The sequence below is a fragment of the Pectinophora gossypiella genome, chromosome 17 (genome assembly GCF_024362695.1).
Source record: "Pectinophora gossypiella chromosome 17, ilPecGoss1.1, whole genome shotgun sequence".
In the NCBI taxonomy this organism is placed as follows: domain Eukaryota; kingdom Metazoa; phylum Arthropoda; class Insecta; order Lepidoptera; family Gelechiidae; genus Pectinophora; species Pectinophora gossypiella.
The window spans coordinates 12,453,664-12,469,934 of NC_065420.1; the positions used below are offsets into that span (position 1 = coordinate 12,453,664).

The window sequence follows — 16,271 nt, forward strand, 5'->3', positions numbered from 1 at the left end:
CCACTTACTTTGTTTGGGGTTCGGAGTAGGAGTCTGCTCCGAGGGTGGGGGCTTAGGTTTCATCATTTCATTAATCATCATCAAGAAAAAAAAACACAAGACATGGCTGTATGGGCATAGTTCCCTTTGCCTTGCCCTTTGGGAAAAGAAATAGGATAAAATTTGAAATTCTTATGTATAATAAACAAACATCACAGACATCATGACAGATCTAAAACTAACGAAAATCTTTTTTCTATTTGACTTATTTATGAATTTTAATCAAGAAAACGTGATAATATGTTCGACAGCAACCAGTTCAGGTCCCCGAAACAGCCCATTTCAGGCCGCGTATATGGAAATACTACTTCAATACGTCCCAGCCTCGTCTTTTTTAACGTCCTCGTTAAAAAAAGACGTCCTAACCTGAACTAACTAACCTAACAATAAACACCACGCGTAAATATAAGTCCAGAAATGCGCTGCAAGTCGTCTGGACTGGGCGCGAAAACAACATAGAATTCGATTAGCTGCTAAGTGTCCCGCATGCTATCACCAGCTGTCACTGACATACGTATGAAGTCCCGCGGAATTTATTGGAACTAAATGACAAGTCATAATAATTATATGCGGATACTGCGACATCAGCGCTGTGCTTGCGGGACGTCCTGAAGCGCTATTACATCTTTCAAACGCGATGCGTCAAAGTTTGAACCGACGCAATGTAGGAAAAATCTACCTTATTATTACTGTACTGTGATCGTTATTTGTAAAATCATACAATACATGTACACAATTCTTTATACACAATATAATTATTATGACATATTGTGGACTTTTCGGTAGACCTACAAAAAAGGAACAATTCAACCATACGTTGTTTTGTTATATCTCAATGGGCTCAGGCAGTGTTTTCGCCGAAAGCTCCAAGTCGGCTATATTTGTAACGATAATTATGTTTGACATTCATCATCATTTTTGAACCATTTTATACAAAAAAAAATACTTGTATAAATTATATACCCTAAAGCACGCCCATGAATCACTCTACTCATTGGTGAAAACCATATGAAAATCCGTTCAGTAGTTTTTTAAATAGCCGCATGTTCACTGATGCGATTAATGCCTGTTAGAATTTTACAAAATAAAAAATACGGAAATTACGGAAGGTACTTTAGTGCAAAGTACATTATTGTATAATTATAATATTATTGGTAAAAGTGATACTTTTTGAAAATTCCGTAACAAATAGACGGGTTCGCCAAATTCAATTGTAAAAAAAAAAAATACAAAAAGTAAAAACAATTAAAACATGCACTTGGATTTGAACCGTGAAACTTAAGAATGGCGGCGACTGCTTTACCAAATGCGCCATTTAGAAGTTAGAAGTAGACTTCAAATTATGCATCTCTTTTAATAGCTAACCTAGTTCGCATGTGTGTGTGACAGCTTCGTGTTTGTACACAAATTGAAATGACACCAACTTTTGATGCAATGTTTCAATATGATATCTGCAGTAAATACTTCAAAATTGTAGCTTAACTTAAAGATAATGTATGTAATATTTCGCCACCTAACATTTCACTGGGTCAGAACTCAACACTAAACGAATAAATGGAAAAAAATACGAAAACTGCAGAAGTAACGCCATCTGCTGACGCAGCGTTACCTAGCTGACTGAAACGTATCACCTTAAGAACACTCAACAGAAGCGACATCTGATGGGAGAAATAGGCAGTATTTATCCTCATTTTTTTTTCTTGTACTTTGGTTTTATCTGCCTAAAGATTAGCTAGTAAGTAAGTCCTTTACATTTTTATGTAAGTTTCGCGCCTTTTTACTGCCAGAAACGCCCCCAAAGTGGAAACATTCCCAACCGGTGTGTGCGCGCGAAAAAATTCTAACTCGTGTGGTATTAATAAAGTAATCTCAACTTCGAGACTGCCCTCAAGATCATGTCAATGTGACAGTTCTTATATAAAAACAGGGACTTTAGCTTAATCTTGAGGACTGTCTCAGCTGAGATTAGTTTATTAATACCACCCTAAGTGTGAGCGTACCCCCTCCGGTTGATTGAGGGGAGGCCTGTGCCCAGCAGTGGGACGTATATAGGCAGTTTATGTAAGTGTGAGCGTATGGTCATCCTCTTGCCGTTCTTTTTTTTTGAAAATATGTCTTAGTAAACAATTTATGCCTTGGTTTAATTTCAACATGAATATTTTTACACAAAACTACGACAATACACAATATTAAATTTAAGATCATCATAACATCCACGTTAGCACTTGGTACCAAAAATGGTTGCAAGTTGTTTTCAGATTGGTCGTGGCTCTGCTTAACCTATGAAGAATAACGGGCGGAATTTTGTGACTCTTAAGTACCTGTATGTCTGATGAAACCTAACATCATAAACTGCCTTATACGTCCCACTGCTGGGCACAGGCCTCCCCTCAATCAACTGGAGGGGGTATGGAGCATACTCCACCACGCTGCTCCACTGCGAGTTGGTGGAGTAGTTTTTACGGCTAATAGCCGGGACCAACGGCTTAACGTGCCCTCCGAAGCACGGAATCATCTTACTTTTTCGGATAATCAGGTGATTCAAGCCTGAAAAGTCCTTACCAAACCTAACATCATGATCCTCGAACTTGTGACCTTCTTTTCCTTTCCAATTTCCATGAATAAAACAAGCTTCCGGTTTGATATTTCAATTTCCTATCACCATCGCCTTGGGACGTCTAACCGTTACGCGAATTGGTATATTTTGGCACATTTCGTAAAAAAAAACAGTCAAGTGTACGTACGATTCGCCTATCGATTTTCCCGTCGAAAAACTACAAACAACTTTGTGTAGTCAAAAAACGTATTTTTTTGTGATGAAACAACAAATTAACGATTTTCGAATTCTTCCCTTTACTTGTGCGTAAGATCTTCGAAACATGATTCTATTGAGGGTCTATGGAAAGTACCCACGAAATGCTTGAAAATAAGGCCATATCTTTGGATTGCGGTGATTTGGAAACCTGTTTTTTTTACAGCTTCAAGGGATCGCTGATATAAATAGTCAATAGATGTTAATTTCAACTTGACACCTCCGCCTTTGCCCACTATAGTGAAAAAAAAATAGCTTGTAAATTTTATCATGTATGCAACGAAACGTTGTAACGAAACAGTTATTAAGTCAATCATTAATTATTAAAATCACGGTAAGTACTTTACTTAATTATAAAAGTCAGTACTTATTTTATAATTCATGCTGTTTTATCATGTTTATCATTGGATTTCACAACATAAGGCCCATAAACGATACCCATAAAATGTAATAATGATCGAGATAACGTTATAACAACTGTTAATTGCGAAACAAAGCTTGAAAAACTAATTTTAAGATGCTCTGTGTTAGTTTTTCACTAGATTGAAATCAGAGTAGTTTACCTTACCTACATTTTTTTTGACGTGACTTATTGTAGATATGCATTAACTACTTGGCCGGACAAATGGGGAGCGCTGAAGGCTCTCACCCGGTACAACGTTTAAGACAACATGCCTGAGAGTGCCCAGTTGGGCGCGAACCTCGGCTCAGTGCGTCATCTGAGAGGAAAAATATCTGAAAGAATTAATCGACCCTAGTGGGTCGATAGCGATAAGCGCTGATTGAGGGACCTTAACTACACCTTACCTTTACGTTTTAGGCGAATGTTTGTTAAGTACATAAAACATGACGGTTCAAGTGTATTTGAATTTGAAGATATCGTTTATAACTTGTTCACCCTAAAACTTACCGCCTTATCAATAAAAAATAAGCGGTGAATTTGTGTATTTAAGTTAATCATTTATTGGCCCCGATTCCTGCAGACACCGCCTAATTTTATTTTAAGTTATATCCGTCATTTTCATATCCGTCGAAAAGGAGAGAGACGGATGATTCACAGCTCTTAATTTTAGGAAGAATGAGTAAATGAATGAATAACCCGGCCGAATCAAAAGGTACGTCGCGGGTATGCACTCCGTTTGACGTGCTGTCTACTTAACTATGTCGGGTTATTGACGGGTGTAAAATTTTTAGACGGTTGGTTTAGATTTGTGCTTAAAATTGACGTGTGTTCCATAAATTTTATGCTTGTCGATTACCCGTCCCTTTCCTTTTCGGCGGATAAGAAAATGACAGATATAACTTAAAATAAAATTAGATGGTATTTACAGGAATTAGCACCAATGTCATAAATAAATAAGTGTTACAAAAAACACATGTCATTGCTTAAAAACTAGATATTAATTACATTTAAAGTTAGTCAAATAGCCCGCTTCGGAGCATACCCGGCTCAAATGTACCCATCACGCTGGCCGCGTTGCCGCGTTGGATGGCCAGCGAGATGTGCTGTACCAGGTATGATCCGGAGCATTTAAGCAGGAAGCATAAGTATTTGACAACCAACCAAAATTAAATTCAATGTCTTTTCTTGGCTGCCAAATACACACTATTGGTATGGCGGATAATGTTTTTTTTTTTGTTTAGCTTGTATTATCATACATACATACATACATACATAAACTCACGCCCGTAATCCCTAATGGGGTGGGCAGAGCCACAAGTAATCAAAGACAACTTACAGCCACTGTTGATACGAAGTCCAAAGATGGATATGATGAACCTTATGGTGATAAGGGATCAGCCTATCGCCCATAACATTAGTCCATCATGTTAGAGGACACAATCCCTCTGTCGGTTTTTACGACATGCCCGGGAAGAGAAGCAGCTGAACGTGTTCTATGTTTTTTATATGCTCCCAGAACAGCATAGAAGCATTTATCATTATCATACTTAAGTGAATACTAGTTTAATTGATAGATTGTGCTGCATATATCCAGAGACAGACATGCCTAAATATAATATCAAAAGACAATTTGCAGTCACTGTTGTCAGCGAAAAAACATTATCCCGTTAGTTACGGTGTCTGCTTACCTAACCTAAAGATTTAAAAGGTCTGGTTTTTTTAAGAAGCGACCGCCTTCGAAGATCAGCCCAATACAGGTTCGGTCACCTCCAAACCGCATTTCTCGGTAACGTGGGTTTCCTCACTACATTTCTCTTCACCGCTGTTCAAAAATTTCATGAAACATGTGGTACAAACAAATTACCATCCTATGTAATAGGTAATCCATTTTTTTTTTTTCTCTTTATTTTTAGGAACTTTTGTTTTTGAAACATGCCAGCTCCATCGATCCTTAACATGTACTACAATCTATTATGAGGATGAATATCAAAACGTGCCAAGCCCGGCAGCGAACCCCCACACCATTCCTTCGCGAAAAATTGGGCTCCGACATGAAAAAGGATAGCTTCAGCTACGAGGTAACTTGTTCCTCTAAACAACTAGAACCATCCCCCCCCATGCCGGAACCCAACTCCCCACGAAAAAACATTATGAAAGTCCGCCACCAAACCCGTCATTCCGACGTTCACCCATAACATATTTAAACCGAACAATTTAACTTATTTAGACTAAAAACTAGATCACAGAGCTTTCTAACGGAGTTCGAGGAAGGGTCTGCCAGGATGCTCTGTAATATACCTGTGTCCATAAGATTGATTTTCAGCATATTCTGAACAATCTTCCTCTCATCATTAATCTTTTTGCACTCCATCAGAATATGCTGAACATCATCTACGGTCCCACATAGATCACAATTGGGCGATTCGATTTTTTTCATAAGAAACGCAAACTTATTCGAAGGATAGTGGCCAGATCGTAATCTGTGGATCATAACTACATACGATCTTTTAATTTTTGTCTTACAAAACCATGGAATTCGAGGCGGCTCACATTGTATTGTCCTATACCATATGCCTTTGTCTTTTGATCTTAAATCAAAATGCTCTCTCCAGCTGGAATAAGTTAAGTCTTGCTCTTAACTATGAGATCGCAGGTTCTAATTCCAACACGGCCCTAAACCGATGACTTTCGGATTTATATTTGGATCATGAATAATTATTACGTGCTCAGCTTTGATTAAATATTTAAATACTTACCCCAAGTTTTGAAGCCAAAGTTTTATATACAGGGTGTTAGTGACGTCGTAACGAAAACTTAGAGGGATGATTCAGACCATGATTCTGGTGAAGTAGAATTTTCCGTCGCATAAGTATGGAACTGAAGTTAATTTAAAAAACACAAAAATTTTAATTAATTTTCCGACAGGAAATTTCACTTGATATCAACGCAGAATCATGGTCTGAATCATCCCCCTGGGTATTGGTGTCACTAACACCTATAACACTACTTGTATGGCTACCTGTATGTACTGGTACGGGTTGTACAGTCATGAGCAATATAATGTACCCACTTTAGGACTCTGTCGCACTGACATATTTGACATTTAGTGAGCCTTACAGTTCAATTTGTCAAAAAGTTAATGTGACATGGTACTAAAGTGTATACATATTAATGCTCGTGACCGTAAGTGACATCGTAACGAATACTAAGAGGGATGATTCAACTTATTATTCTGAGTTAATGTCAAGTAGAATTTTCCATCGCAAAAGTAAAAAAATAAAAGTAAAAGTAAAAGTATAGTATTTAAAATAATTTAAAAAAACTTAAAAGTAATCATGAATTTTGCGACGGAAAATTCTACTTGGTATTAACTCAGAATCATGGTCTGAATCATCCCCCTCAGTATTCGTTACGATGTCACTAACACCCTGTATAAGTATACGTAATTCTATAGATAAAATATGTAGACGTTAATAAATAATTAAAACTTTGTTTACACAGGGGCGGCAAAATGCCGAGGGCGATAATGCTGTCAATATTGACCCTTATAAAGTGAGTGATTAATTTTAGATAATGCAGACAGTCGATTCCTATTACAGCGACGAAGAACGAAATATTTTTTGATTATGAACATAATGGCCCTAATTCTGCAGACACAACCTAATTTTAAGTTATACCTATCTATCACTATTCGTATCCGTAGAAAAAGAAAAAGACGGATGATTGTCAATTGTTATTTTTAAAATGAATGAATAAATAACCCAGGCGAATAAAGTGGACATTCTGCTGATATGCAACCTGTTTAACGTGTGCTGTCAACTTAACACGTTCACCGTCCCCATACAAAGTTTTTTTTCGACCCGGTAAGTCCAACTTAGATACTGTCGTATTCGTATGTTATTATATGTAAATACAACGTATAAGAAGTGTCATTTCCAGTTTCCTAAGCCCGAAAACGAAGTTCGAAGTTGTATGAACCCCGTGACCCACACGTGGGGGCACGGACTTGCCATCATATTTTGTGGTACCCCCACGTTGGGGGCTCTGGGCTGGCAACGTCAGCCTTTAAATTTCTGCGTAAAATTGACGTATGTTATAAAATTTTATGCCTATTCATTACCCGTCCGTTTCCTTCTTGGCAGATAAGAAAATGACAGGTATAACAAAATAAAATTAGATGGTGTTTACTGGAATCAGCACTAGAATTTAGGTTAAATATTGAGGTATAATTACTTGGACAGCATTGTTCCTTATAATTTTGATAATTACTTGAAATTTTACTTTGTATAAATTGTTACACCGACTTGCTTCTTAAACTGGGAGCACTGTCTCGAACACAGGCACAGGAGTTGACCAATGAGTTATTAATTTATCTTAAGTGCAGTTTTCACTAACAAAGTTGGCTGGACATTTATAGACGAAGATACTTTTTTTTTTGACGTGACTTATTGTAGATTTGCCGCAGATGGCATTAACTACTTGGCCGGACAAATGGGGAGTGCTGATGAAGGCTCTCACCCGGTACAACGTTTAAGACAACAGGCCTGAGGGCGCCCATTTGGGCGCGAACCTCGGCTCAGAGCGTCGTCTGAGAGGAAAAATATTTGAAAGAATTAATCGACCTTAGTGGGTCGATAGCGATAAGCGCTGAATGAGGGAAATCGTCGACCACGCCGGCGGGGTCGGTATCGGGGCCCTGAAGTGTTTGGTGTCGCGAGCTGATTGGCTGCCTCTATGGCTAGAGTAATCGGGTCGTCGGGATCGTATATTACGTCCTTCGGACGCCGATACTTTTCAGTACCGTCCCTAAGCGGAATGTACTCGGAAGCCGCAACTACCAGGGGATTTGGGTGGTGCGGAGCAGAATCGAAAAAACGTTTGGAAGCTAATTTGAGCCATTGTGCAATGGTTGGCAGACCTAGGTCAATGTGCAGATTTTCATTGCGAAGGAACCACGGAGCTCCTGTGGCTTTCCGCATGAAACGATTTTGTATTACCTGTAGACGGTGAGACGAAGATACGGCTCACATATTTTCTTTGTAAATACTTAAAAGTATATTAACAAATTATACTGTAGAAGAAAATTGTACGTATCTAATGGACTTAAAAAATACGCGAAAATTAGTTCTGATTAAGTCTCCTTGGCCCCTGAGTTATTAGTACACTTAATCCGATGTTTTAATGTCCTTAATTTGAGAAATTTAAAAGGATTAATTCAAAAGTTAACATAATTACGTAATATAAGAAAGTTTTGTTGACTAAAATTAACTAATTTTGTAAAGAAATACAATGAATACTTCCTTAATAATTGAAATGCAATAAAGTTACTGGATGTGTTATAAAGTTATTTAAATGAATTCACGTATTTTAATTAATTTAGTAATTAATTCATAAAGTTTAATGAGATCTATTCTGGCAAAAAAACTTGTAAGAAAGGTGTTTACGAATTTGTAAAGATTAGAGGAGGTAAGGGAGTCTAAAATAGTCACATTGAAACAATTCAACTAAAACAAAGCAATATTGCAATTTCACATTTGCACATATAAAAATAAGTACGTTAAGTATATCAACAAAATGTCGAGTAGCAATAGTGCTTTTTAGATGTAAGTAATACTGCTTCAATATGGTCTTTTTAATTTTAAGTTCTTATGTAAAAAAGTGCCTCCTGGACCATGTATAATGGCCTCCGTGGTCCACTGGTTGAGCGTTGGGCTCACGATCCGGAGGCTCCGGGTTCGAATCCCGGTGGGGACATATCACAAAACTCACTTTGTGATCCCTAGTTTGCTTAGGACATTACAGGCTGATCACCTGATTGTCCGAAAGTAAAATGATCCGTGCTTCGGAAGGCATGTTAAGCCTTTGGTCCCGGTTACTACTTAATGATGTAAGTATGTAGTCATGTCAGAGGCCTTTGGGGGCTCAGTAATAGCCCTGACAGCAGGGTTGATGAGGTTGGTAATCCACCTCACAACCGACACGATAAAAAGAGGAGACTGTATAAATAATCTAGAAAAGATGTTTGATTATGGTACTTGAGTATAGAGGTTAGTCGATTTGAGAATTTCTTGTGTTTTTATATTTTGATAATAAAATATTTATAGCAAAATAACAAATAAAGACATCAATGCACTAAAAGAGATTTGATTATAGACACATTTATAATTCGACTCTCTAAAATATAATGCGGACTCTTAAATTATAAAAAATATTATGCAATATTAGACTCATATTAATAAAACGAAGTGTAACTATAAGTAGACAAATATATAATCTCACTAACACATTTGGCTCGACCATTATTGACGGCTATACCGCTCATCACCTATGCCCTGGAAGCCATGTTCAATACTGTATCATCTAATGGATATCAACAGTCATGAGCAATATAATGTACCCACTTTAGGACTCTGTCGCACTAACATATTTGGCATTTAGTGAGACTTACAGTTCAATTTGTCAAAAAAGTTAATGTGACATGGTACCAAAGTGTATACATATTAATGCTCGTGACCGTACACCGACTTGCTTCTCAAACGGGGAGCGCTTGCTCGAACCCCGGAACCGGAGTTGACCAATGAGTTATTAATTTATCTTAAGTGCAGTTTTCACTAACACAGTTGGCTCGACCATTATAGACGGCGATACGGCTCACCACTTATCCCGTTGGTCTAACAGAAAGCCCGGTGAGCTGTGGGTACTTAGTTTATCTTGCGATAGATGTATTTAACTCTGATCTGCCCAATTGGAAGTATGGTCGTAACATATTATGTTTTATTTTAAATATACACAACCGTCACAGCATATACAAGTTCCAGTGCAGGGCGATCAAGTTTCTTCTAACCTGGAACAGGCCAGCCAACCAGAGGAGGTATGAAGCATACTCCACTACGCTGCTCCACTGCGGGTTGGTGGAAGTATTTTTTACTTCTAATAACCGGGATCAAGCAAGAAATCATCTTACACTTTTTATCTTAACTAGGCTATTTTTAAAACTGACCTCTAAGCATTTAGGGGGTTCATCAAATAGGTTAATCAATACAATAAAAAAATCGGATATTCTCTGAAAGACAATTCGTGACGGAAAATGCTATATGGTATAAAAGTAATTTGCACTTCTTACTAATGTATCCCAATATTTGAATGGATGTTATTAGTAATATGATTATTAGTAGAGGGCGGAAGGCAAGAGGGAAACCACTGATCTATTCTTCCCTAAAAAAGTAGCATGGAGAATGCTACACTGACAAGAGCGTGGCTCTTAAATTAATGATGATGATGATATTTGAAATATACCTAGTTAAGCTATGATTTACTTTTTATACGTGACTTATTGTAGATTTCCCGCAAATGGCATTGACTTCTCGACCGGAAAAAAGTTCTGAAGAAACATTGATAAATAGAGCTTTTTGGTTTATCTTTAACATTACCGATTATTTAATTAATTATACGTCAATAGAAGTGATCTAATATCCCTCTATATTACTAATATTAATGATTTATTCTCGCCATGTATCTCATACATGGTCGATTTAATCTCGAACGTTTTATTGATATGAGCCTAAACCTTTTCTCATGCCCAAACAATTTACGCCCAATTTGTCTGAATTATGTTTCTGTGTACACATAGAGAACTTACCTACTCAAACATGTTCAATATGTGACATGATTTGGGCCTATTGATTGGGATGAGAAGCTACAGACTACAGATGACAGGCTTGCCGCGAATATGCGCGTTATTGAAACGTAGAACGTACCTAATTGCGTCCAGAATGTGTTTATAATAAGATATTCTATATATACTTGTATTTACAGTTGAGTAGGTATCTGCTTGTGTGATAAGACTAATTTATTTACCTGGTGGATGTAAATAACAAATCAAAATTTACTAAGTACGCCGATCATCTGTACTCGGTGTATTATTGGCGGCAAATCTGCGAGAGTGAGGTATCAAGGATAGGAGTGTTGGGTGTGGGCGGTAGTAGCATGCAGGTGCGCGGGCGGCGGTGCGGGCGAGCTTACCGTGGGCATCAGCTGGTCGGTGCTGCGCACGCGCGTCACCTTGTTCTTGTAGATCAGCTTCTTGACGGCGCGCTCCACCGGCTGGTTCCACCGCATGAACATCACGTACGCCCCGTACAGCGAGAACAGCACCAAAGCCTCCTGCCAGTAGATCTCGCTGTCCCGGAAACAGTATATCAACACTAGTAGACTGATCGAGTAGAACGTGCAGTCGCGAAACAACGGCCACCAGGTGAGCGTCAGCGTCGTCCGCGAGAACAGCGCGCACGCACCGATCACGAACAGAATGTTGAACACGGCCGAGCCGACGATCGTGCCGATGCCCACGTCGTCGAACGACACGAACACGCCGATGATGGAGGTGAACAGCTCCGGCGCGGAGCCGCCCGCCGCCATGAACGTGGCGCCGGCCACATCGTCGCGGATCGCCAGCCGCTCGATGATCACGTCCAGCGCCGGCACGAAAAACTCGTCGCACACTATCGCGAGTGCCACGAACATGTAACCCATGCCGATCACGTGGAGCAGCACGGCGCCCTGGCGACGCTGTTCGTCCGTGAACACGTCCTCGGGGAAGAGCGGCGTCTTCTCGTCGGGGGCCAGGTCGGGCGTGGAGGCGAGCGCGGGCGTGGAGTTGGTGTCGAGCTCGGTGGCGTTGGGGTCGCCGGCGCGCGCCGCCGCCAGCAGCGCGAGCAGCAGCGCGGCCGCCATGCCGCGGCTCCCGGGGCACTCGGCGGACTGCCGCCCGCCGCCGCCGCTCGATACGCCGCGCCGCACTGCGCCGCGTCCCGCCCGCGCCCGAGCGCCGCCGCCGCCGCCGCGCCGCCGGCCCGATGCGACCGCCCGCCGAACGTGCCTTTATCCCGCCAAATCTTTTCAAAACCAGCCAAAAATACTGAGTAATGCTTTTACACTATTTATGTCATGTACCTTTTTCTACAAACATTACCTCAGTAAAACGGGAATTTATGGCACGCGAGTGTGCGCCTTTCAAAAATGTTCACTAATGTGTGCCCGAAAGATTTACGGACCGAAATCTTATATTTTTATTAAAGTTTTGTTTTTAAATCTTTAGCCTACCTAATTGCCCTATTGATTTACTTAGTTAATTAAATGCTGTATTCTTTTTTCGTTCTTTATCTTCCTTAGAACGAGATAAATTCTGACTTTTATTTAAACTGCCACTATTAGTACTGTGTAGAACACTGGTTTGCAGAATGATCTTTTCTACGCTCATCGAAGGCCGAGTGCAGCGAACAACTAGGTATTTTCTTTTGTTCCGTTCCTCCGTTCAAGGTTGTCCCGGTTTCTCTTTCAGGGCCTGGTACCACGTCCATGACCTATTGAAAGTACCCACCTACTGTCATATAACTCAATCGCAAACTCAAAATCAATGATAAAAGAAACTGGCTTCAGGAAACATTGTTAATAAAGGTTTTATTTATGATTATGTATAAGACAAACACATAACATAAACACATAAACTCGCGCCTATTTCCCAACGGGGTAAGCAGAGACTATGGAATTCCATTTGCTTCGATCCCGGCACACCTCTCTTGCTTTCCATAAAAAATTTATTGATTGTTATACAGGGTGTTAGTGACATCGTAATGAAAACTTTGAGGGATGATTCAGACTATTATTCTCAGTTGATAAGTCAAGTCAAGTGGAATTTTCCATTAACAACAATACAATAGCATTAAAAATAAAATATGTACATAAAATTTGTGTATAGTGGTCCATCACATTGATATACAACTACCTAGATAGGCTAGGTACCTAGCCAGGATAGGGATAAGAAGGGGGGATAGGGTAGGTAGTATATCAGTGGTCCATCATGTCATAAAGCTCATCATGACCTAAACCGGGAATAGGTAAGTATCTTCTTACTTTCATTGGTCGCGCGCGACATGTGTCGCGTCGCGCGTGCCGTGCCGCACAGGTTGTAAAGCATTCACTCAACTTTTTAAGAGCTCTCTCGATAAAGATACAAATAAACATCAAATTAAAAACCCGATTAGAGGAAGCGACTTGACGAAACGATTCGCTGTTTACGAGTTTGACGGCTTTCGTTTTACAATCAAATTAAGTCCTTGTAAAGTACATCTATAGGCATTTACTTAAGTACTATATATAATTCAGGCTCGTAAAGGGATACATACATACATAAACAGCCTATATACGTCCCACTGATGGGCACAGGCCTCCCCTCAAAAAGAAAAAAAAGGAAAAGGAGAGGAGCGAGGAGGAGGAGGAGGGGCAGAGGAGGGGAGGGGAAGGGGAAGGGGGGTATAAAAAAGGGATAGGCACAAAATATCAAAAGAATACGAAGTAGTCTTACAGCCAGTCATTATAAAAGCCTACTTTGTATATTTAGTCGTAAGGCATAGAATAAGTACTCCGTATATAAAACGGAGACTCTCCGCCCCGCACCATTTCGTATCGGATGCCCACTTCACCCCTTCTGGGTCTTACTTTGGTCTTAAATGGCTATAAACCGCTAAGAAGTGAGGGATTGAGCACGCGGACTGTGTCTCATTTAGGAAAGTTCATTTAACATCCAAACCCGATTGATTAAGTATTGTATCTCGAAATTAGATCCGTAGAGACATATCGATAGGTACCTACCTAATTGGACAAAGGTTCCTAAACTTTTAAAATAAAGGAACACTCACCAAACGCTTCTTATTTTATGGAATCCAAATAAAAAATCATAATTAGAACAAAATTTTTGAATTAAAGGTATTTTATAAGTAACACACTCTTTTCCTTTTACTTTAGTCTGAAGAATAAAATTGTTTCACTGATTTATTTAAAGCCCTGAATTTCGGAATACAATTAAAATGTGGGACTATCCAGGCTACGTTCGCCAAAAACAATATAGATGGCGCTGTACAGTTTTAACGTGATAATTGTGTCTGGGTGTAATAAAAAGGGTCAGGCTGGGTCAGGGCAGCAGCAGGGTATAAACACTACAAAAAAGAATAACAGCCCATCCTAATATTCTGGCCAGGCCGCTCATGGATGAGCACACACAACTAAGACTAAGGAGGCTGCCGCAGGATCTAACCAACTAAGGTCCAAAATAGGAAGCGACACTGGTCGCTTACCTAAAATGATACCTATACACCACAAGAAGTGCTTATTATCCAAAGGTGATAGATTGCACGCAAAAGGGGGAAAAAAAAATTATAGCCAAAAACAAAGATAAAAAATGCGTATGTCTATTATCGCGGAGATCGCGCAAAGTCGAGAGGAGTGGAAAAATCAAGGGGAGGCCTTTGCCCAGCAGTGGGATCATATAGGCTAAATAAGATAAGATGTCTATTATCCATAATATTAGAAGGTTCAACGGAGAAAAATATGTACATCGCAATCTATATTGTTTTTGAGTAACGTAGCTTGAAAAGTTCCTCATTTAGGAATCGCTGGCAACACCATTATGTTGGAAAGGCTCTAAACAATTATCAACTTTTACGATATGGTTATTTTCGTACCTACGGTCTTATTAACATTTTGTATGTTGTACATCAATGGCTGAACGCATTCGATGTGTATGGTGGTATACACTTTGGTACCATGTCACATTAACTTTTTTGACAAATTGAACTGTAAGTCTCACTAAATGTCAAATAATGTTAGTGCGACAGAGTCCTAAAGTGGGTACATTATATTGCTCATGACTGTACAGCATAACGCTTTTATAAAAAAGAAAAACAGTTTATGCCTCTAAGTAGAACAGGGATAGAGTGGAGATGAAAAGTATTCAATTATAGGGGTTATATGTCTGATAATGTAACGGAAACTACTCGAACATGATGGATGAAGGACAAGGGTCCTTGGGGAGAGAGTACAATATTGACACAAGTTTAGAAACGTGTTTTCTGTGTCGAGATATATTTCCTTTCGGAAAGTAAATACACAGAATTGAACGTTACAAGTAGGTACTTAAGCTACACATTACATTACATGAGAGAATCGCTATAGGATACGAAAATAATAATATATTTTCTGTCAATTAAGAATAAATAATTATAACGTATTAAGTATTCCTAGTTTAATTGGGTAATTTCCTAGGTCAAGATAAACTATGAAATTCTGATTAGGTACTTACTAAAAAAATGGCAGATATAAGGTGACAAAAAAGTTTTCGTTCTTTCTATTTAACTCATTTATGAATTTTAATAATGAAAAATGTAATATTAAGTGCGACATTTTGTCACGATTTTCTATGACGTCACAGGTTGCTTTTTCATACGTATTCCATCTATTCCATAGTAATTTCGTGATTTGACGTTTAGTAAAAAGTAACTAATTTGACTAGTTGTAAACTACCCTATTAGGAAATTGCAGGGTAATCTCTGATTGTCGTAAAGAAAGATAATCAATTAAGCCGTCATCTTAGGAGTTCATACTTATCAACAGTGGCTGAAATTTGTCTTATTATTTGTGGCTCTACCCACCCCATTAGGGATTACGGGCTTGAGTTTATAATGTCTTGTGGTATATTTGTGTGTGATATGGCAACACTTCGCGTCTGTGAAGCCCGATTGCCCGATCTAGACACACACATTAGACGTGTAAAAAGAAATGGTCTGAAACCAGTGTTTTTTTGAAATCCCTCCGCCAGCTCCTCATCCAAACTGGACCCCCATCAAACATGTCTAACGATAAAAATAAGAAAAGAAATGGCTGCGTTCTTTGCGACAGCAAATTGATTGATAACTGCATTGCAGTGTCTTGAACATTATCTCGATTAAACCGATAAAGTTATCCGCTTCCTACTTGGCGAGATTTATTCTACGTTGCGACTGATTTATATACCAAAAATATGTTTTTAAAATCATAGGTATCTACTACGCTGGACTCAGAGCGAATGGAAAACATAGAACGCATTCAAATGCTTATTGCTCGCGCATAGACTTCTTTTATTGTGTGGTTTGTGAGGTGGATTACCAATCTCATTAACCCTGGGGTCTGTTTTATAAAACTTAC

The 16,271-nt window shown here is 39.1% G+C and overlaps 1 protein-coding gene across 3 annotated transcripts in view; it reads right to left on the reverse strand.

Annotated features, from left to right (window-relative positions):
* The window catches only part of LOC126374169 (sodium/potassium/calcium exchanger Nckx30C), a 114,629-nt gene extending 102,634 nt beyond the window's left edge, over positions 1–11,995 (reverse strand). For all 3 annotated transcript variants that reach the window (XM_050020652.1, XM_050020651.1, XM_050020650.1), the window contains exon 1: positions 11,277–11,995. In XM_050020652.1, coding sequence (XP_049876609.1) covers positions 11,277–11,987 — 711 coding nt within the window. In that variant the 5' untranslated portion in view covers positions 11,988–11,995. The remainder of the gene's footprint in view (positions 1–11,276) is intronic.
* Between the last annotated feature and the right edge of the window lie 4,276 nt (positions 11,996–16,271).